The sequence below is a fragment of the Cupressus sempervirens genome, chromosome 10, assembly GCF_028749045.1.
Source record: "Cupressus sempervirens isolate cs-2001-9-10 chromosome 10, ASM2874904v1, whole genome shotgun sequence".
Classification (NCBI taxonomy): Eukaryota; Viridiplantae; Streptophyta; class Pinopsida; order Cupressales; family Cupressaceae; genus Cupressus; species Cupressus sempervirens.
Window position 1 is genome coordinate 224,425,929 of NC_143127.1, and position 21,835 is coordinate 224,447,763.

The window sequence follows — 21,835 nt, forward strand, 5'->3', positions numbered from 1 at the left end:
CACAACCTGGCATTTGAATTTGAACATTACTTTCTATTTTCTCAAAACCCGATTTCAATTTTCAAATCCAGATTTTGACAAATCAAAACCCAGTTTTGCAAATTCCACTAACCAAACGGGCCCTTAAAGATTGTCCCTACTGGGCTCAGGGCATTTCAAAATGTGATGGGAAGGCAAGAATGCACATCGATGGTACAAGAAATTCAAACAAAGGTCCACACAAAGGTTCACATGTACTGATTAAGAGTAGCCTTCTGTGCAAATGACAAGAAAAATTGACCGGTACAGATACTGATATAAAATTATCTTTCTACACTTTTATTTCGGTAATGTTATGCCCAGAATCCGCTTCAACTGAAATTGGCTCCAATAGCTGAAGAGTGTCTCTTGTATGGAATGGCTCACCAGTCCACACAAAAATGCTGGTGACTATTTACAGGGGCATTGTCTAAAATAACTCCACATTGCTTCTCATTGTACCAAATTTAAAATAACAATTAAATAAAAACAACCGTGCTACATTTCAACCATCAGTTGAATCATTCCATCACACCTTAAGTGAAAATAGCCACTCGCAAAGAATGATCATTGTAAACTCATAAAAGACAACTATAAACATCAAGACCATCAAAACTAACATCTTGAAGAAAAAAATAACTCTTCTTGATTATATGGATTCCATTTGCTTTCTTCTAGCCAATGAATGCTCCTAAGATCAGACAAAAGCCATACCTGATCAGGAATCCGATTATGTGGCTTCTGGAAGGAACTTACTTTTACATCCATTTGTCTAGAAAATATGGAATTGATTAAAATGTAACCAAGAATAATAAATAAGACTACAAAACTCTCCCCATATCCAGAGTCAATTGTCACGTTCTTCAAATTATACATTGAAAACATTTGGATTTAGCTTGTAAGGTTGTCCTGCTGGTAATCAGGATTTTCCTTCAAAATAACAAAACCCTCCAACACTGAAGAAAGGGGAATATACCTGCAAAAGAAATTATTAGTTTTTAATTCAACAATTGCATTACATTATCTATTTTGCATTTGTACAAGCCTACCACGTGCAACAAAAGAAAGAACATCTCACTTTTCTGTTGCCAGTTCTGCTCTATCACCAGCTGCAAGTAGAACAGGTGTTGTATGCGTTTGGAACCCAGTTATAGTTTTTGGGCGGCCAGCCTGACCAACAACATCTACGGCTTGCCCTACTCGAACAGGAACTGACAAAGGCTTCAAATTCTCATCCACCGTCATCAGCATCCTTGGCTGTGCATTTATTGGTCAGAAGAGTTAGGCCAGCTTTTAAAGGGCATCATTTACAAAAAAAGCATGCATCCAATACATGATACAAACCTGCATGGCCAACACAAGGAAATAAAGAACATAATGATATTTTCCCAAGATAATCGACTTCATGTCCAAACACGCATGAAGCAAAGTTATAATACCAGCAACTGCAGAGCTGCAAATCAATTTTGGTTTTTGATTAGCAAGACACAAAACAAATAAATAGAAAAAGAGTGCAAAGAACCTGGTAGGCCAATTATATAGATAACAAGCTGCTAGAGTCCAACATATCCAAATCAATACAAAACAAGTGCAAAGAGTGACGCAAATTGAATACAAGCAGATGGCTTCAGAAGTTTGCAATTTTAAAATGTTGTTTCAGGAATGCAATATGTAGATACTTACTGTGACAACAAAAAGCGGTCTGAATGGTACGGACTCAGCGTTAACAACCCTTTTCCTAAATGAACCAAACCTTGAGCAATGCGGACCTGCAATATATCTATTTATGTCAGATTCCTGAATTAAGATTTGTTAGAAGTTGTTAAACCTAGAAAATAAAATTGCAGCTACAACATTAATAATTGGCAACATAGCATACACAGAATAGAAGGCTGGGATCTTTGTAATAATAGCTTGATAGATTTCGTAGCATGCCAGCTATACGGGCATTATTTGTTCCAGCACCAATTAATCCTAGAGCCAGTGTTGCAGCCTATAAATGCACATCATTATTTAGATTGTCAAATTTTAAGCAACTTATAAGAAAAACCTTTCTGGTGGAAATTGGAAAGATCATAAAGAAATATTATAACAAATACCACTCACCATAGCAACTTCTGAATCAGTATCATGACTAAGCCTACTCAAAGTATCCATCACATTGACCTAATATAGGTGTTTACATGTCAGATTTCAACAATAAACTTCTATCACACAAATAATCAAGCAAATAAGGAGCCAATAGTTAAGTATTTAAGCAAACGGAAGGACAGAACAGTGAACATTACTTTTGGATTTGATATTGACAATAGGCCTAGAGCCAATGGGACTGCTCTTCTGATATTCTGCTCTCCGTACTGCAGGAGGTGCTCCAAAGAACGAATGGCCATTTCAAGCCCTAGTTCTTCGGCCATCGCAACTAATGCAATTCCAATTACAGCTGGTGCCTGATGACTTTCACCCTTCTCGAGGTGTTCTGCACAGAGTCCTAGAAGACTTTGTACCTGATGGGAAAAAAATAGTTTACAAGATAATTAAAACTAACCTAAATGCAGGAAATATGGGTATACTTCATACAATATTTAATCCTGCCAAGTTCAAGCTGATCAACAAGCACCTTAAGAACATTGCCCGTGCCAGCATATGCACAAGACTCCAATGTGACTTGACAATATTTTGATATCTTCTCATTGAATGTTTTTGCCACTTCCAAAGTTGCATCCACATTTTCCTGTTTATTTTAACAATGGAAGATTAAATTTTATAAAGCAGAAAAAATAATCATGTAAAACACTGCACACCTAATGACAAAGATATTTAATTTAAAAGCTAACCCAATCAAACCTCACATAGCTCCAAGAGCACTAGATTCATTTAAAAAAGAGATCGCTGTAATCACCATATTATAGCAACGAATCTAATGCAGCACATCCCTTTACATTGTCTCTTAAAATAAATGGGCATTAAGCATGAAAACTTCATAAATATAATCTCAGATCTCAAGTAGGTCCTTTAACCATGTCAAAATTGTCAAAACTAGCGAGTTAAATGGTACTATGAAAACAGATTTACAAATCACTCTTTGCTAGACTTTGATTTATATAAACACAATTCTATTCTTCTATTTGTATCTCATTATAGATTGTGACTATTACTGTATTACATATTAACCATACCTGTACCAAGATCAGATCCTGATGGGTGAGATGATTAAAGAGTTCAAGCTACAAAAGCTAAAGCGGACTGAAAATTAGTCATATCTAGAACTTAGGCCTCAATATTCTGTCTTCAGGATCTGGAATATATATCCCTACCCTTTTTGAGATAAAATACTGGAATTATAAATAAAAAACCTGTGCTTAGAGGCCCTCAAAAGCATGTGCATATATTAGTGTCTCAACTTACATAAAAACGGTTTGGCTATATACACTTTGGTTGTGTTGCAAAACTTGAGATGCTCTCTTTTTTAAAAGATTCATGTATAGCTAGTTCATTTACACCTGTCATTTAAATATGTATTTGGACGCAACTGTAATTAAGATGTTAGCCATACCCTATATCATGTGTTACTGGCTTTGCATATCTAGGCCACAAATCAGATTTAGATTCAAATCGGATCTAGATTTGCAAACTGATTTGTGCTGGATTTGCACAAGGTCCAGATTTGACACTGTGGGTCCATCAGGATTCACACGACCAAGATTTGACTGACTTTGTGGGCCCGTCGGGATTCACATGTCAGGGTCAAATCGGCACTGTGCAAATCTGAATAGACCCACAGGGTCAAATCCAAACTCTATACAAATTCAGCACAAATCAATCACAAATTCATATATATAATGCATATATATATACATACATATACATAAATAAAGATATACATACATACATACACACATACATGTATGTATGTGTGTGTGTGTGTGTGTGTGTGTGTGTATAGCACACTCACAAATTCATACAAATCATATCGAAAAAATTACAGCCAGAAAAGCTTTAATGGACTCTCTATAACACAGATCTAAAGTAATATCCTCAGAATTCTGTCCTTGAAACCTGCAGTACATCTCCACATTAATATAGAGAGAATATATCTGGAACTAAAGAAACTCCATGGCTCAGATGGAAAAGTTTGGCTGTAGACGCTTGTCCAGTTCTAATGTTTTCTTACTCAATCAGTATTTTTACAGAAGAACAAATTTTTCTATTACACCTTTCGGTTGTCCTGCAAAGCTCTAGGTGCACTGTTTTGGCAAGATCCTTGTATAGCCATCTTCACCAATGCCAGTGAAAATCTTCATATAACTGAGGTGGTGATGGATGGTAAGAGGCCTGCTTCATGCAGGCACCATTTTGACTTCATGCAACTTGATTTTGAAGAGATCCTACTAATATGTCGTCTACACTAAGAATATTTTAAATTTTAAGGTTCACAATTTCAAGAGTAGGCTGTAATTGATGCATTCTCAAATCAGTTTGGCCAAGAAGTGGTTCAATGCGGCCTTATTCTTCATTTGACACTGGGCACCCCACCACTCTCCCCCGTCCCTGTTTAGGTGGATCCAATCAGAAGAATGAGAACAGGAGGAAATAGACCTAGAAATGTTGGCTTGCTGGTTTACCCAGACATGGTTTCCATTAAGGAAGTTTAAAATGTATATATTCTTCTTTCTATGCCAGTCATTGGGCCTTGCAATAACAAATGGCTATCCCAAGACAGTGATGACAAAGATGGAATGAAAGAGAAGGTTTCCGTTTCTAAGGGATTCTTCATCATTTTGTTCTGTTCTTTCAAACACCCGAGAGGAAGCACTTCAGGGACTTGATAGACCTTCAACGATCTGGAAATCAAGGTGTGATGCTTGACATGTTCATCATTTTATTCTGTTCTTCAAAAACATACGAGGCATGCTTCAGGGATCTTTCCAGACCTTCAATCATTTCAAAATCAAGCGCAACCCTACAGGGTAGGGTTTTTCAGGTCCCAACCACTCAACATCTTCTGAGATTTGGGTCTATACTCATGGTCTTTCACCTGATCCATTGAGCTGATCGTGTCTAGAGAAATTAAAAATACTGTCTGTTTTGAGATGTTTTGAAATCTTTTCAAATCTCATATTGTGCATGTTAATATTCAGGTGAAAATAAGTGATATGGACCTTCTCAGTGTCAAGGAATCCATTTTTAATTTTTAAGTGTCCATTATGAGAAAGGTTTTGTATTATTGCTACCCTATTCATAGGGTTGCTGACTCATTATACTCTAAAACCCCTTCCCCTCGAATTGGCCCTTTTTTAGAGAAGTGCTTTGTAGGGAGGGTGCAGAATCCAAGAAACGGTAATTGGCAGTGGGAATTGTGGTCAACCTTGAAGGCACTTATTTGACCCCAATGATCCATAACTTATAAGCACAGGATGCCTCTTCCCTCCCTTGTCTTAAGGTGGCCTCCCCTGATGTTCTCATTCTTCTCCAGCGAGTTAGAACATAAAGTTCAGATGACAAGGAGCAAAGTTGATTAATTAATCAATGCTTCGGCTGGAATGGAGTGTCAGTCTAGATGTTGAGAAATTGGGGCTTTTACCACTCCGAAATTCATACCTTTGTTTCTAGTTCATAGAGGAGGGTAAAAGGCTGCTTGTTCGGTTTTCACACCATCGGCCAACTGCCAAAAGGAACCCCCCTCCATTTTCTTTGGTGGTAGGAGTAATAGTCTTAGTTAGTCCTAGCTTAGTGGCAACTTTCAAAGTCTCCTAGTCTAAGAGATGAGCATGAATAGGAGGGAGACGTGAAGTTTGAGTATGAGGCAAGCATGAACAGGTTATGAGAAGAAGTTACTTTCAAAATTTTGGTGAAGTCCCAACGCTCGAGAGGCTTGTATACAAATTGAAGACTTGAAGAGAAGCAAATATTTGAAGTGGGAGATAAAACAGGAATGCAAGCAAATGAATGGACAAGTAAATGTTGAAAGCATGAAAAAGCACAAAAAGATATAAGTACTTAGTCTGTTGAAGGAAGACGTACTTTAGTGGAGCCCAAGAGAGTGAAATTCCACCCTTTGTGGGGCTCCAGGTCCCAAGCAAGGTTAGAATTCCACTTTTTGTTGGGCTCCAGGTCCAGCTAACTACCAAATTCGCCCAGCATCTAAAGACAAGATCAGAACATGATGGGGAGAGCTGTAGGTAATGTTTTGGCACTTGAAGGTGAATTTTGAGAGTTAGAGACCATACAAGCTACAGAAAGTGGAAAAAATCAGAAGTAAATTTCATGTTCATGGCAAAAAAATTTTAAAATAAGTTGATTTGATGTTAAAAATGATTGAAATGAAAGGGAAGATAAATCAGTGATAAGCTTAGAAGTTTGACCAATTTAGCATACTTTTCAAAGGCAATGAATCTGGTCAGAACCCAATGAAGAGTAGAATTCCACCTTCTGTGGAGCTCTTGAGCACAAATAAGGTCGGATTTCCCCATCTGGTGGGCTCTATGTCCAACCCTGCCCTCTCTAAAACTTGCATAATGGCAAAATGAAAAAATTTAATCAATTCAAGGCATTTGAACATAATTGATAAAGAAAACAAGAAATCAGTTTGTGAAAGCATTTGGCAAAACCACGAGTTGATAAGGATCCTTACTTTTTTTTTGGTATGAATTTTTACTTGGCAAGAGCCCAAGAAAGGGTGGAATCCCGCCCTCTGTGCAGTTCCTGATCCCATCTAAGGTCGGATTTCCACCTTCTGTTGGGCTCTATGTTTAATACTTGTGTAATGATTGAAAACCCAAAATCAAATCAAAAGATCTAAGGTTCATTTATGGAGGACATGAAAGATCAATTTCGTGAGAAAATGTCTTCATGCTCTACTTCCATGTTTTCCCTACGAAATGATGTCTTAAGTAGGTATTTCAACCAAAAACGAGGACATGAGGATCTAAATTTGCATCTAAAGTAGCTTGTAAGAAGGGATTTAAGTTCAAAAGTTGAAAATTTTGAATGTGGTCCTGAAATAAAATGAAGATATTAACTTGCAAAATCATGTGTTTTAAGTCAAAATCTGGAAATTAAGGCCAAAAGCATTAAAAATATGAAGACAATTGACAATAAATTTCATTTATAGCAAACACATCTTAGCTATGCTCAGCAGAGTTTCCAGGATGAGGATGTTTTAGGGAATAAGGACATGTTTCTGGTATGGGGACAGGTCAAGGTCAAAATTTAGGGGACAACGATTAAAACCATTGGGGATTTTTTATATAGAGAGACAAAATTCAAGTATGCATATCATAACATTGATAAACCATTCACCATAGACATTTTAGAAGAAGATCAATACATGGAAAATTATCAAATGACAAATACCAAGTAATTCCATTATAACAAAATCACATACATATATAGCGAAAATCAAAATGCCTAAAGGCTCCAAGTATCATGCATGAAATCGGAATGGAATAAAGGGAAGTCCAACTAAAATAGTAAGCAGTAAATACTAAATGCAATCTTTCCTCACTACTGATGCTGCTCTATGTTTTTTTCTTCCTCTTAGCAAGTACGTCAACTCTTAAAATGAGTCGAAGAGTTAGTGTTTTAGTATGGTCTGCATATTTTTCTTATGTCTTCAAGACAACTAGAGGCACACACAAAAAGAAAAAATTTTGAAAATAAATTGAGGGGGGTGTTTTGCCTTTACCCAACTAGCTGAAAAAAGGGGAAGGGCCAGCAGTTTTGGGGAAGATTGGAGGGTGGAACACTGCATCTTAGGCCTTGAGCCCAAGAGAGGGTAGAATTCTGCATTCACTCAGGCTCAAGCTGGACACGTCACTCAATTCTAGGCTCACACTAGACCAAGAAACCCAACAATGAAAGGGAAGCAATTTAATTAAAACAAAAAATGATTGCCAATTAATTTAAATTAATCATAAAATGTGAAAAGGTGAGATGCTTTTTACTCAAATGATATAATTAAAGTGCTAAGTCACCCTCGTTAAGGGCTGCGATTTCAGGATCTAATTGAATTAATTCCAATAAATAGACCAAGCCATCCTAGACCAAGAGCCACCTCTTTACAAACAAAATGCCTATATAAGGAGGAAATTGCCGTAACATTTCTCTCCACCAAGAGCAGATCGAACTTACAGCAAGGAACAGCAACTTTTATTATGTCAACTTTAAAGGGAATTCAGAGAATAATTTTAGGGGAATTTTGAAAAGATAAACCCTTGATTTTACAAGAAATTGGAATTGTAGTGAGCAAAAAAGGGAAATCTGGGCTAGAAATGAGGAAAAATCAGAATTTAAACATTATAGAAAAATAAATGTAGGTAGAAACAAGGAAGAATTGGACATTAGGGAGTTAGTAATTCAAGAAGAATCCACTCTGAAAGCAAAACTAAGCATTAGGATTTTATATATCAGCCAGCAAGGTAAAGTTTTCTACAACATTATCAAAATCTTGAGAACAAATGAAATGGTGAAGTCACCTTGTCTTATTGAAAAGTTGATCTAGATGCAATTTCATATGATAAAAGCTTTCAGATTTCCTTAATATAATTTATTCTCATCATTTTGTGAGATTCATGAAATCTCTTTTGGTTTTACAAGGTAGCTATGAAGAAGGGAGGGTTGGATCAAGATTCACTATTAGATTAACATAGAAAATCAAAGCATTGGTGGTATGCGAACCCTGAATTATCACACCAAAATGGATGCTACAAGATCAAGTCCAAGACTTCAAGCAAGATGACGTTCGAGGATGAGAACAAGTGCAAGATCAAGATCAAGACATCAAAAGGGACACCAAGATTTCATTCACAAGCATATTCAAGGTCATGCCAATGAGAAGATTTCCAAATTTTGAAGATGGGAAAGGGGAATTAAAATAATTTTGCAAGATAAGAATGCTGATGTGATGCCTATCTATTTCAAATCAATCGAAAAATTCATGCTTGCACATGCCAAGGATCAGCAAGTCATATTATGCCAAAATGTACATGTGGAAGACATCAAGTTACCTTATATATTTTCTCATTGGCTCTCAAAAAGCATTGTAATTTTCTAAATGACCCACAGGGTGGTGCCTTCACGTAATTGGATGGTAGTGGTGGCAACCCTAATTAGGTTTTGTAATGGATAAATCTTGGCCCTTCATTGTAATTGAACATTTACAAAAGGCTACAGCCTTCTCCTTTAAAAAGAAAAGAGAGTAGAGAGTAGGGTAGGAGATGAGACTTGTTGAAATTATTGCCATAATGCTATCAAAGTAGTTGCTGATTCATCGTTGACCTTCATGGTGGATTACTTGTATTGTTTTCAAGTAGTGCATGGTTTCTACATTTTCTCATCTCCTTCACGTAATTGGATGGTAGTGGTGGCAACCCTAATTAGGTTTTGTAATGGATAAATCTTGGCCCTTCATTGTAATTGAACATCTACAAAAGGCTACAGCCTTCTCCTTTAAAAAGAAAAGAGAGTAGAGAGTAGGGTAGGAGATGAGACTTGTTGAAATTATTGCCATAATGCTATCAAAGTAGTTGCTGATTCATCGTTGACCTTCATGGTGGATTACTTGTATTGTTTTCAAGTAGTGCATGGTTTCTACATTTTCTCACTTAGATTAGATATCATTTTATGTTGAGTAGTAGTCGAATGGGAGATGTAAAATGGTGATTAATTGTGAAGCTCATGTCCATAATTTTTGGTACTTGTTGGTTGCAAAAAATAGTACAAGGCTAATTCACGAATAAATTGCAAGTGTTTAATTCATGATAACAATCTCACCAACAATGGCTCACTTTAGACTTGTGCTATAATGTTAGTTGATTTCTCTATGAATTTGAAAAAGTTGTCCGACATGCCCCCAATTATTGTGTAGAAACTATTTGTAATAATAAAAATTGGTTCATGCTTTGTAGTGTGGGATTTTACTCACAAGAGGATTTTCACCACATAGATGAATATATTGTGGTTGAACAGTATTTTTTATTATTTTTCTTTGTTTCAATAAATTAAATATATTCTACACATTTTTTCTAATTATTGTTTCCAAATTTGGAGTGTGGGATTTTACTCACAAGAGGATTTTCACCACATAGATGAATATATTGTGGTTGAATAGTATTTTTTATTATTTTTCTTTGTTTCAATAAATTAAATATATTCTACACATTTTTTCTAATTATTATTTCCAAACCTTTGCTTCCTTTCACTAAGTATCCATATTTGCCCCTCTACAAGCAAATTCGACATTTGATTCCTAGTTAATTCGAAGTCGACCTTGGTTCATGTCAAATTTGTGGTTTTCTTGATGAATTCCTTGTGCAACCCTAAAACACGCCTGCACTTAACATTTGGCTTCATTTTTAATATTTCATAAACTCGACCTTCATTTGTGGTTGTTTGAACCGACTCATTCGCCTTTCATAAAATCGTCCTAAGGCAGCAATTCACTCTAACGTTCAATGTTTTGAGGCTGAGGCTAAGCCATTACTTCTGACTCCTGAGAACAACGACAGAGGTAGCTTTGTGTTTAATCTTTAATAGCAGAGAGAGGCAGCGATTTCTACTGCAACTCCAAAGATCAAAACAAAGGTAGGGCAATATAATAATATTGCATGCTGATGCAACTTGTTTATGCATCATAGTTTGATACTAGAACTAGATACGAATAGCATTCTGAGAGTCTAATTTCTCTTAAATTTGAGATTATAATTTCATTGTTTTTGAGATTCTTGGATTTGAACTGTTCTTGGTATTTTCAATTTGAACTTACTGATAGATACTAAGAATCAATTACAGTTTGACAATGTGTACATAATTGAGTTTTTTTCATTTTTAATTTTTTGTTTTATTTGTTACGTATTTTTCTGTAGATTATATCAAACTGCAAGTGCTTCTGTTGCAAATAATCCCACTTCAAAATCGACATTCCCCACTTTGGAAACATGTGCCGGGTGGAGGAGGTTGTGTGGATTTGTACCCACTCCAAGGAGGAATTTAGTAGCTCTTACAGTAGAGTAAAAGCACATTTGTGCCTTATTCCTCAAGAGGGCATCAAATTTTGCACCAGCAAGCCAAGAGTAAATGGAGTGTTACCTAAAACCTTCCTTCCAAATCACATCGTAAACAAATACATTCAAAAAGAGAAGCAAGCAGAGGAAGTTGTTGGGAGGGCAAATTTTTCGCATTCGTTGGAAAGTGGTAGGCTTCTAAAGAAAGGAAAAACATCATCTATGTCTTCAACTAGCACTCCTAGTGACCACCTGTAGAGACTCATCCATTCTTGTGTCCTCCTCAACAGCATAATGTAAGCAAGAGAGCGGTGGGACCCTTGAAATCATCATTCCAAAATGAAGCTAGAGACATTGCTAATCAAGCCATAGCTAGATGTGTTTATGCAAATGGATTGTCATTTAATCTTGTTCGCACACCATATTGGCAATACATGATGAGGGCAGTTAATGAGGCTCCATTCAGGTTCATTGGCCCTAGTTATGAGAAGATACGCACCACTTTATTAGATGATGAGGTGGCTCGTGTAGTCATGGGTTGAAACATGTTTGGCAATAGTACCAAATGGATGGAAAGATGCAAGGAACCGTCCTTTGTGAGTGTTATTGCAATGTCTACAAGATGTGCAATATTTTTGAAAGTTGTGGATTGTGAAGGAGAGGTAAAGGATGGTCCTTTCATTGCAAACATTTTCCTCCAAGCTATCAAGCAAGTTGGTCATCAAAATGTTGTTCAAGTAATAACTGACAATGCAAAGAATTGTAGGGTTGTCGGCTTATTGGTTGAGGAGCAGTATGAAGACATTTTTTGGAGACCTTAGTTGTGCACTCACTTCACCTAATGCAGCAAAAAATTGGCACTAAGGTTGAGTGGATAAAAAAAATGTATGAAGAGGCACAAGAGATCCAAATGTTTGTCACAAACCACCATATGACGCAAGCCATATTCAGACAATTCTTAAAATTGGAGCTCTTGAAGGTAAGTTGAATTTGTTTGATGTAATTTCTGGGTAGATTGTGTTCCAATTTTGTATCACCATTTCGGATCACACTCTGTGATCCATCATCAAGATGAGAGAGCTAAATGAGAAAAATGCTCCAATTGTTTAAAATTTAAACATGTTTTAAAAATCTAGTCTTTTTAGTAAACTTTCTATGTTTTCAAATTTTTAATCTATATTTGTTTTAAAATAGGTTGCTGAGACCCACTTTGCCTCCAACACTATTGTGTTGAGATGCCTTGTCAAGGTTAAATACGCATTGACTAGAATGGTAACTAGTGCTAATTGGAGTGTATGGAGGCAATCTAATAGTGCCAAGGCAGCTACCATAAGGGGATTGATACTAGATGAACCTTGGTGGGATCATGTTAAGTATCTTCTGAAGATCACCGAGCCTATATTGAGCATGATCCGATACACTGACATGGATAGGCCTTGTTTGGGTGAGGTATATGATGGCATTAACTCCATGATTGAGGACATTAGAAATATAATAAATGAGAAAGAGCAAGATCCTAATGAAATGTTCTTCACATCTAATCATGGTAGAGAGATGGAACCAAATGACTACCCCTTTGCATCTACTTGCCTTTGCATTGAGCCCTAGGCTCTACAACCAATCGGTCCTCAAGGGGAGTACCACTAGAGTTGCTTCTGATAAAGATCTTGAAATTGCTCAAGGGAAGTTGCTCAAGGGTACAAGGCAGCCTTTCGAGGACTCTTTCTTGAGCACCTACGACCTGCATTGAGGTCCAAATTTATGAGTTTCGCGAGCACCAGTAATTGTAGTCTTGACACTCTTGAAGACAAGAACAATGCTAATGCTCATAAATGGTGGTACTTCCATGGACAAAGATACCAACACTTGCAGCCCATTGCCATCAAAATTTTATCACAGGTAAGTTCTTTAATCTAAAGATTCTAATTTCTAGTTTCTTGTTGGTAATATTCCAACCTCTAATTTCTAGATTCTTGCTGGTAAACTCGCAAATCTTGATAGGTTGCTAGTTCATCATCATCTGAGAGGAATTAAAGCACATACTCCTTCATCCACTCAATAAAACGCAACCGACTAAACTCCAAGAAAGCAGATAACTTGGTGTTTGTGCATTCAAACTTGAGGCTCACAACTCACAAAGAAAATACCTACAAAAAGGGGCAGGAAAAAACAATGGGATGTTGACCCAAAGGCTACAGAGTTGGAAGTGCACTTTGATGTACTTGTGATTGAAGATAGTGATCCTGAGATACATAGTACTGATGGAGCTGTTCCTGAGGCTATGGCTGAGACTGCTGATGCTAGTGGCACTAATTGTGCTGCTAATCAGCAACTGCCTGCTGATGATGAATTATTTGATGATTTTTGATACATTGGTATTTGATCACATATGAGTCTATGACTGATTATTGGTTGTGATATGAATATCAGGATTTAACTGTGTGATTTTGAGTCAAACTTGATGACCCATGTTTCATGAGTAGTGATTCAATATGAATCCATCTCTCATGAGAATAAATGGAACACTTAGCACTCATTGGATCTAGGTGATGCTCACAGGGGTGAAGCACCGGGACTTCTCGGGAGGTCACCCATCCCAGTACTACTCCAGCCTGAGCGCGCTTAACTACAGAGTTTCCTCCATAGTTAAACCCAAAGCTTGCAACTAGTAATGTTGACATTGTTGTGTTAACGTTTTTGAACCAAAACATTCATATGGTGATGTAATTTGACATTTTGTCATACCATTCGAAAGAACAAAATCCTTAATATATGTGGTGGTGTATTTTGTTAAATTGCTTTATATTGGCATAGTGGTGTATGACCTTATTTCCTACAGCATATTTTTACATATATATAAATAAATAAATCTTGTACGGACGAACCCAAAATGAACTTGAACCCAACCCAAAAAATTATAGAGCGAATATCGAACCCACCTCCGAATTAGAATCTGAACCGGTACCTTAGCTGGGTATGAGTCTGATGAACAGTCTTGGGTATCGAGCAAAAGATTTTCTAATCTAATGTTGGTATGAATAGGAGCTTTCATATAAAGAGCTCTTAAAAAAAATGACTCTCTTGCAAGGACCAATAATTATGGTAATTTTTTCTCCAAGTATTAGGAGAATGGTATTAAGAGGCATAAACTCCATAAACCCTTCAACATGAGAGAGTTGAAAATATGTGAATAGGAAGTTGATGGAGCCAACCGGGAGTATGCTTAGTGAGGCATAGCATTGGTATAGCATGTAGTCTAAAATATTAGAATATTTTTAATATTTTTAGAATCTCTCTATATTTAGCTAGTTCCAGTTAATGGTCATTTAGGCCTTCTTTCAGTTTTTCTAAGCTAAGTCTATTTTTAGACTGCATATTTTATAGCATCTGTAAACTCTATATAAGAGTTCACTGTTAATTCAATGATCATTCTATTTTCTCTGTTCATTCAATCTTAACAATTTCATGGTATCAGAGCAAGGCAATGGGGTTTCAAAAAGTTTGACGAGGTAGCCTTTTCTGATCTAGAATATTTTTCGGAAATTAGTTTATCGAATTTTTTTCTGAAAATTTTTTAAAAAATCATTGGAGGTATTTTTCCAAGTTTTGGAAAACAATGAGCAAATTTTTCTTATAGAGAAATTTTAATTTAATTTCACCATTTTTCGTCTGCAGTCTGATTCAAACCTGATTAGGGTTTACTGCACATACAGACCCAATTCGCATCTGCCGTCAATAATTCAAAGCATCTGACTACAATCTACCAGTGCTTCGTTTAGGCAGCTGTTTTCTGCCGCAATAGTCTTTTTTTGGCAGCAATTAGCCCACATGCAATTTGTTTTTTCCTGCAGCTTTGGTATCAACAACAGGAGGTCCAAAGCATATGTTTTGACCTGACATCCTACAGCCCAAATCCATCTTTTTTGGCACCTGCAAACCCTTGACTTTTCGCACATTTCATTTTTTTATCCCTCAGTATTATCTGGACTTCCACCCACCTGAAGAATTTCTGCCTGCAATTCCAGAATTTTGGCAGTAACCACATCATCATTTCTTTTCACCGGGTTATTTTTTGTTCTGCACCTGTGCCTTCAGGGACAAACAGATACAAGGCCCGTGATTTCTGAAATTATCAGCCCAACTCAGCACAAAATTTCTCAATCAAAATGGCCACAATTTCTGGTGATTTCCAGTCTTCTTCAGTTTATAATGGGTGTTTAACAGGATTTATTTTTTCCGGCAATAATACTCACCCCGATCCCCACAACTGGTAGAATTGTCAATCGCAGACAAAGTTTTTCCAAAACACTAATAGCCTTTCTTTTGTCTGCACCCGCCTTTACAACTACCTCTGGATTTTTTTTTAATCTTTTATAGTCAAATCCTAATCCAACTATTTTATGTGGGGGAGGATCAATTTTTCAGTATTTCAACCCTAATCCCAATTAGACTTCAGAATTATTTTTTTGGGTTTTCTGCTTATTTTGGAATTTTATAAAAAAATAATCCTTAAAACAATTCTCTGACAGGTTTTCTAATTTTCCCCTTGACAAATTCTGGAGGGTTCTCATTATTTTACCTCGAAAATTATGACGTGGATTTTCAACTTTCACAAATTTTTCCCTTAAAAAAATCAGTTGGGTTTTACCATTTTTTTTGGAGTTTTGTATTCTTTTATCCATTTTCTTCGATTTGTATCTTTAGTCTTCTGTTGGGTTTGGATTGATTTTTCATCTCAAAAATCATGTTTGGTTTTCATTATTCATCAATTTTTCTCCTCCAAAATTGTTTTTAAAATCTGTAATATGCAAAGTTCACATGGGATGTAAGTTTGAAGGTTTTTTACTCTTTTTCTTTGATAAAATGATGCTTTGTAGTCTTCAAACCATAGTATCTTGCAGCCTGTTTTGAGGCATCACACCCATCTACAATGTTTGGAGGGTTTGTCAAATTTTCCCCAAAATTGTAACAACTATTATCAGTATTTGTCTCTTATCTATAGGGAAGAGCAGCTCTGTTATCCAACATCAGGTTGGATATTTCTGTGATGATTCCTAGTCAGTGATTTTGCCAATTCTAGGAAAGTCAGTGGAAGAGTCTATGGTATGCCCTACTCTCAGACCAGAAAATCATCCTTATGAAAGGGAAACCTTCCCTGTTTTTCCTGGCACTTGGTCATTGACATTCTGCAGATCCAGGGAGGGTCTCACTACTAACAGAATGTTTTATAGGATTTGTAACTCAAGACATGTATTGTCTTTTGCAAGGTAGTTAATAGAATTACCATTAAGGTAGGATATTAGAATATTTTTAGTATCTTACAATATAGCTAGTTTTAGTTAATGGTCATTTAGGCTTTCTTTTTAGTTTTTCTCAATTAAGTCTATTTTTAGACTACACTTTTTAAAGTGTTTGTAAACACTATATAAGAGTTCACTGTTAATTTAATAATTGTTTTGTTTTCTATGGTCATTCAGTCTTTAACAACTTCATACTACACCGATGTTTGTGGATAAGACTTCGCATAGAAGTCTTGACAAGCAAAAAAGAGCCTTCACTCCCTCATCTACATGCTCTTGGTCATAATGCATGCAGTCAATTTTGCTGGATATTGAAGGGACGCTCAATTCAAATGAGATCACTTCTCTCGACCAATTTGCTATGGGGTGGCTCTATGATTGACTTGGAACGTTTGGTTGGATGGATCTCGGAAGTGGGTGTGGCATTGGAGACCTCCCAAAAGGCATTCTGTCGAGATTAAGGAAGCATGTGTATACCCTTCCAACCTCATGCCATAGTGTTGGATGCTCAGTATCAGAAAGCATCTTTTAAAGACAGATGAAGTTGTTGAATTGGTATGTGTGGCTCCATACAACCAACACCTTTGCGGCCTCTCTAGGAGCACAACTTGATACGGTTCAACAATGGTAATCATTCCAACACATCTTCCTAGTGCCACGTAAGGCGATGTCTTGGGAGCCCATATCTCGCTCTTTGGCTGCTTGGAATTGGACATTTGCATACTTCCAGCCACGAACTCTATCTAGACACCATGTTACTACATTGTGCCTCTCTAATAGAACCAGCGTTGGCCTAGACAACCAAAAATCCTTCACTCCCTCATCTACATGTTCTTGCTCACAACACATATGCTCATCTTCCTAGGGAAAAGCAATCTATGTTGGTTAAGTTTTAACAAGTCAATAGTCCAAATACCACCCAAGACTTCACAATTTCATTAATAGGAAAATGCCATATACTTGCCATTAAATGGATATCATTACCCTTCATGATTTCCTAAAAACGTAGATACGAGAAATTAATTAAACAAATCATTATCTCCATAAACTAATGACAGCCATGATAACTAAATTAGCATCACTATTTTTTTATTAATTATTAGTAGAATGCGATTACACCAAACAACCGCAGGTTATGAGCAATGAGGCACAATTGCTATGGTAATGACTTTATTGAGTTAACCAACAACAGTATTGATAGCAAAAGGTAATGGTCATGCTAAAAAAAAAAGAGACACGGCCCTTTGGAGGGAAGGCATGGCTATTATGTAAGACATGAATCTCCAATGCCAAGGGAGGGTTGCAAATCAGCATCCAAAAAAGGGGAACATAGAGGATGAAGTAAAAAGATTTCTGATAAGCACAAACACATTAGCAAAAGCCACCAATACATAAGCACTGGATCTGGTTAATATACGACAAATAGTAGATACAGTATAGACAGCAACCCAAGACAAGAAATAAAAGAGGCCTCAGTGACCTTATATCATCCAATGGAAGAAAGAAAAACATTCAACACGGAGGGATAGGATCAATAAAAGCAAGCAGGAATACACATCGAAGAAAAAAAAATCAGCAGATCAAAGAAAAAGCATTCCAATGAGGAAATCACAATGCATGCAACCGATTTTGCTAGATATTGAAGGGATGCTCGATTCAAATGAGATCACTTCTCTCGACAACCAATTTTCTATGGGGTGGCTCTATGATCGATTGGAACGTTTGCGTTGGATGGATCTCAAAAGTGGATGTGGCATTGGAAGCCCTCCCAAAATGCATCCTGTCGAGATTAAGGTAGCATGTGTATACCCTTCCAGCCTCGTGTGATAGAGTGTTGGATGCTCGGTATCAGAAAGCATCTTTTAAAGACAAATGAAGTCTTTGAATTGCTATGTGGGGCTCCATACAACCAACATCTTTGTGGCCTCTCTAGGGGCACTCAATACAGTTCAACAATGGTAGTCATTCCAACACATCTTCCTAGTGCCACGTAAGGCAATGTCTTGGGAGCACACATCTCGCTCTTTGGTAGCTTGGAATTGGTCATTTGCATACTTCCAACCACAAACTCTATCTAGACACCATGTTACTACATTGTGCCCATCTAATAGAACCAGTGTTGGTCTAGAAAACCAAAAATCCCTCACTTCCTCATCTGCATGCTCTTGGGCACAACACATGCTCATCTTCCTAGGGAAAAAATAATCTATGTTGGTTAACAAGTGAGTAGTCCAAATACGACCCAAGACTTCACAATTTCATTAATAGGAAAATGCCATATACCCACAATAAAATGGATATCATTACCCTTCATGATTTCCTAAAAACGTAGATACGAGAAATTAATTAAACAAATCATCATCTCCATAAACTAATGACAGCCATGATAACTAAATCAGCATCAATATTTTTTTATTAGTTATTAGTAGAATGCGATTACACCAAACAACCACAGGTTATGAGGAATGAGGCACAATTAATATGGTAATGACTTTATTAAGTTAATCAACAGAGGTATAGATAGCAAAAGATAATGGTCATGCTAAAAAAAGAGACAGCCCTTTGGAGGGAAGGTGTGACTATTATGTAAGACATGAATCTCCAATGCCAAGGGAGGGTTGCAAATCAGCGTCCAAAAAAGGGGAACATAGAGGATGAAGTAAAAAGATTTCTGATAAGCATAAACACATTAGCAAAAGCCACCAATACATAAACCCTAGATCTGGTTAATATACGACAAATAGTAGCTACATATACACCTGAGTATAGACAGTAACCCAAGACAAGAAATAAAAGAAGCCTCGGTGAACTTATATCATCCAATAGAAGAAAGAAAAACATTCAACACAGGGGGATAGCTTCCAGATCAATCAAACCAAGCAGGAATACACATCGAAGGAAAAAATCAGCAGATCAAAGAAAAAGCATTCCAATAAGGGAAACAGAGGTAACTAAGTTCAACCTTGACCTATCAAGGTAAATACATCATCTTACCCACAGTGATTGATAATCAGACCACACTTGAAAGCAGCAGTCTGGTACTCTTTTCAGATCAGTTCTTCTCAGCATTCTATAATCGCACAACTGTATTGTGGTATATATTGAGTTCGTGCATTTTTTATGATAATTATCTCTTATGTATGTTCATTCATATAATGAAATGTAAAGTTCATATGCCTGATGATAAAACTGTCTGATATCCATCTTGTACGAAGGATTGATGGTATAGAAGGGGAGTTATAATATGATTATCTGTGTAGGCCACCCCTGGGATGACTATGTTACCAGCTCCTAGGGCAAAGAGGGCTCTGATATCAATCCGCTCTTGGGCTTAGATAGAACACCATAAACCCCCTTTACAATCTCCTCTTGACTTTAGGGGGAATGAGGCATAGCTAGGGAAAGCAGGTACAAGCACCACACAAAGTAGGCCAACCCTGTGGACGTATGTATTGACTGCCCAATAAAGCCAAGAAGGCTTAGGTTCCAATTTGCTCTTGGGCTTAGGTGTGCAAATATTGCTGCAGGCATACCTGTCATGTCTCTTACTTGGAACCTTCATGTGTTTGTAAAATATTATATATATTATATGAAATTATGAATTTGATGTGTTCTTGGGTTATGATTGCAAGGTTCAAATCCAGGATCACATTTTTTAAGGAGATCTTTTACTTGGTAAAGGTGTAACAGTAACCCTAATTTATTGAGGATGACCCTGCAGCGTGACAGTAATGTCACGAACCTCACAAGTGTGAGGTCTGTTGTTCAAGCCCTACCTGACCCTTTGTCGGCTTGGTTTGGTTTGCCGCTGTCGTGATCTACCTGGCCCCCACTGCCCACGAAACTGTAGTAGTAGTTTCCTGCAGCCAACTTCCCTGCCCATGTCCGCATGGAGTTTGTTTCCGCTATCCACCCACGGTTGCTGTTGTCACGCACTTTCATTGGTCGATGGCCCGCTGCCTGCCCTGTCTGAGGTGGCCGTTGAGCTGGAGATTGTTTGTCTTCCTTGGTGATTCAGTTCAGCACAACTGACGTGTCATTTCAGCTGCACAAGTCAATGCTCAGGTGCTATAAGGAAAGTTGAGCTGGCGTGATAATGTGATGGGAAGTTATAAGGAGATCTGTGATGTAAGGAGGTTGGGAGGTATAAGGAGAAGTGAATTGGAGTGATAAGGTGAGTAGTAAAGGAATCTCTTGATGGTGTTGAGGTGAATCTCACATGGTTGGGTCTCAAGGTTGATTGTAATATGATGTCTGCTACAGCCAAATATTAGAGGTGTTAATGCCTCAGAACTTCCACGGGGATGGGGTCCCCCAAATGCGACTCCACTAGTTCAAAGCTCCAGTCAAAAGCGACTACTAAACAAAAATAAATAACCCTAATTTATTGTAATTATAATTCTAGGGTAAATTTGGAAAGGGACATTACAAACATGAAAACAAAGAGATCGAATAAAACCTTCACCTCAAATTAAGGAGGTAAACTTAGCAAAGAGGCCAACCAAAGAGGTATGGCTTGCTTGATTTTGGATGTACTTCTGATGTGATTGCTAAGATCAATGACCTTAGAATTGTCAAGAAGGCAATGGAAATGGATGATTCTAGGTCCTCAACATTGGCCATGTATAGGACGTGGCGAAAATTAGAAACAAGGACACATGGAACTTCATATTACTACTAATCGATAAAAGCCTATTGGAAACAAATGGATCTTCAAAAAGATCCATGGTTACGAAGATACCCATCTACCCCCTAAAAGGCACATCTCCAAGACGGAAAAGCATCTCGGAGACTTTTCGCATCTCTAGAGACCTCAAAAAAGGTTGGAGGCTTCATGACAAAGTCTCCTGAAGTCTCCCAGTGTCCTAATCCAAAAGTTAAAGTCTCCCCGAAGTCTACTAATAAAAAATTAATGTAAAATATAATATTAAATTGTTTATATATTTTAGCCCTCATTTTAATGTTTTTAATGCAAAAATTAAGACCAATGACAATTTAAATGATTTTTTGGAGAGCAAGATAGTTGAAGACCTTGAGATGAATGATCACAACCTTGTGGAGTAGATGATAGTACCATCAACATAATAGTACTAAATAGATATGGTTTTTGTTTACTGTACTAAGTTTGTTCATTTTTGTTTGCATATTTGCAATTTAGCATCAAACTATACTTTCTTGAATTTAAAATTTGAATATGTAATGATAATCTCAAAGGGTATCGATTTGATGTGATGATGATCATATGCAATATTCGGAAAACAAGTATGACTATGAGATACAATAATGTGATTATGTGAGTTTTTAAATATTTGACTCTATTTAAATGTGACATTACTATTATTATTTACTTTACTCTTTTGGTTTTACAGTATTAGTATTTTGTATTTAGTATTAGACTGTTTAAACTATTAAAAAAATTGCCATCTCCAAGTACCCCCATCTCCTATTTTTGAAAAATTGACGTACTAGTGACTATGAGATACAGTAATGTGATTATGTGAGATTTGAAATATTTGA

The 21,835-nt window shown here is 36.9% G+C and overlaps 1 protein-coding gene across 1 annotated transcript in view; it reads right to left on the reverse strand.

Annotated features, from left to right (window-relative positions):
- Window positions 1-641: 641 nt before the first annotated feature.
- The window catches only part of LOC149533442 (26S proteasome non-ATPase regulatory subunit 2 homolog A-like), a 57,082-nt gene continuing 35,888 nt past the window's right edge, over window positions 642-21,835 (reverse strand). The window contains exons 18-25 of the mRNA XM_089805544.1: window positions 2,636-2,749; window positions 2,307-2,522; window positions 2,125-2,184; window positions 1,898-2,011; window positions 1,702-1,787; window positions 1,363-1,471; window positions 1,097-1,275; window positions 642-994 (exon numbers count right to left, since the gene is read on the reverse strand). Coding sequence (XP_089661670.1) covers window positions 910-994; window positions 1,097-1,275; window positions 1,363-1,471; window positions 1,702-1,787; window positions 1,898-2,011; window positions 2,125-2,184; window positions 2,307-2,522; window positions 2,636-2,749 — 963 coding nt within the window. The 3' untranslated portion in view covers window positions 642-909. The remainder of the gene's footprint in view (window positions 995-1,096; window positions 1,276-1,362; window positions 1,472-1,701; window positions 1,788-1,897; window positions 2,012-2,124; window positions 2,185-2,306; window positions 2,523-2,635; window positions 2,750-21,835) is intronic.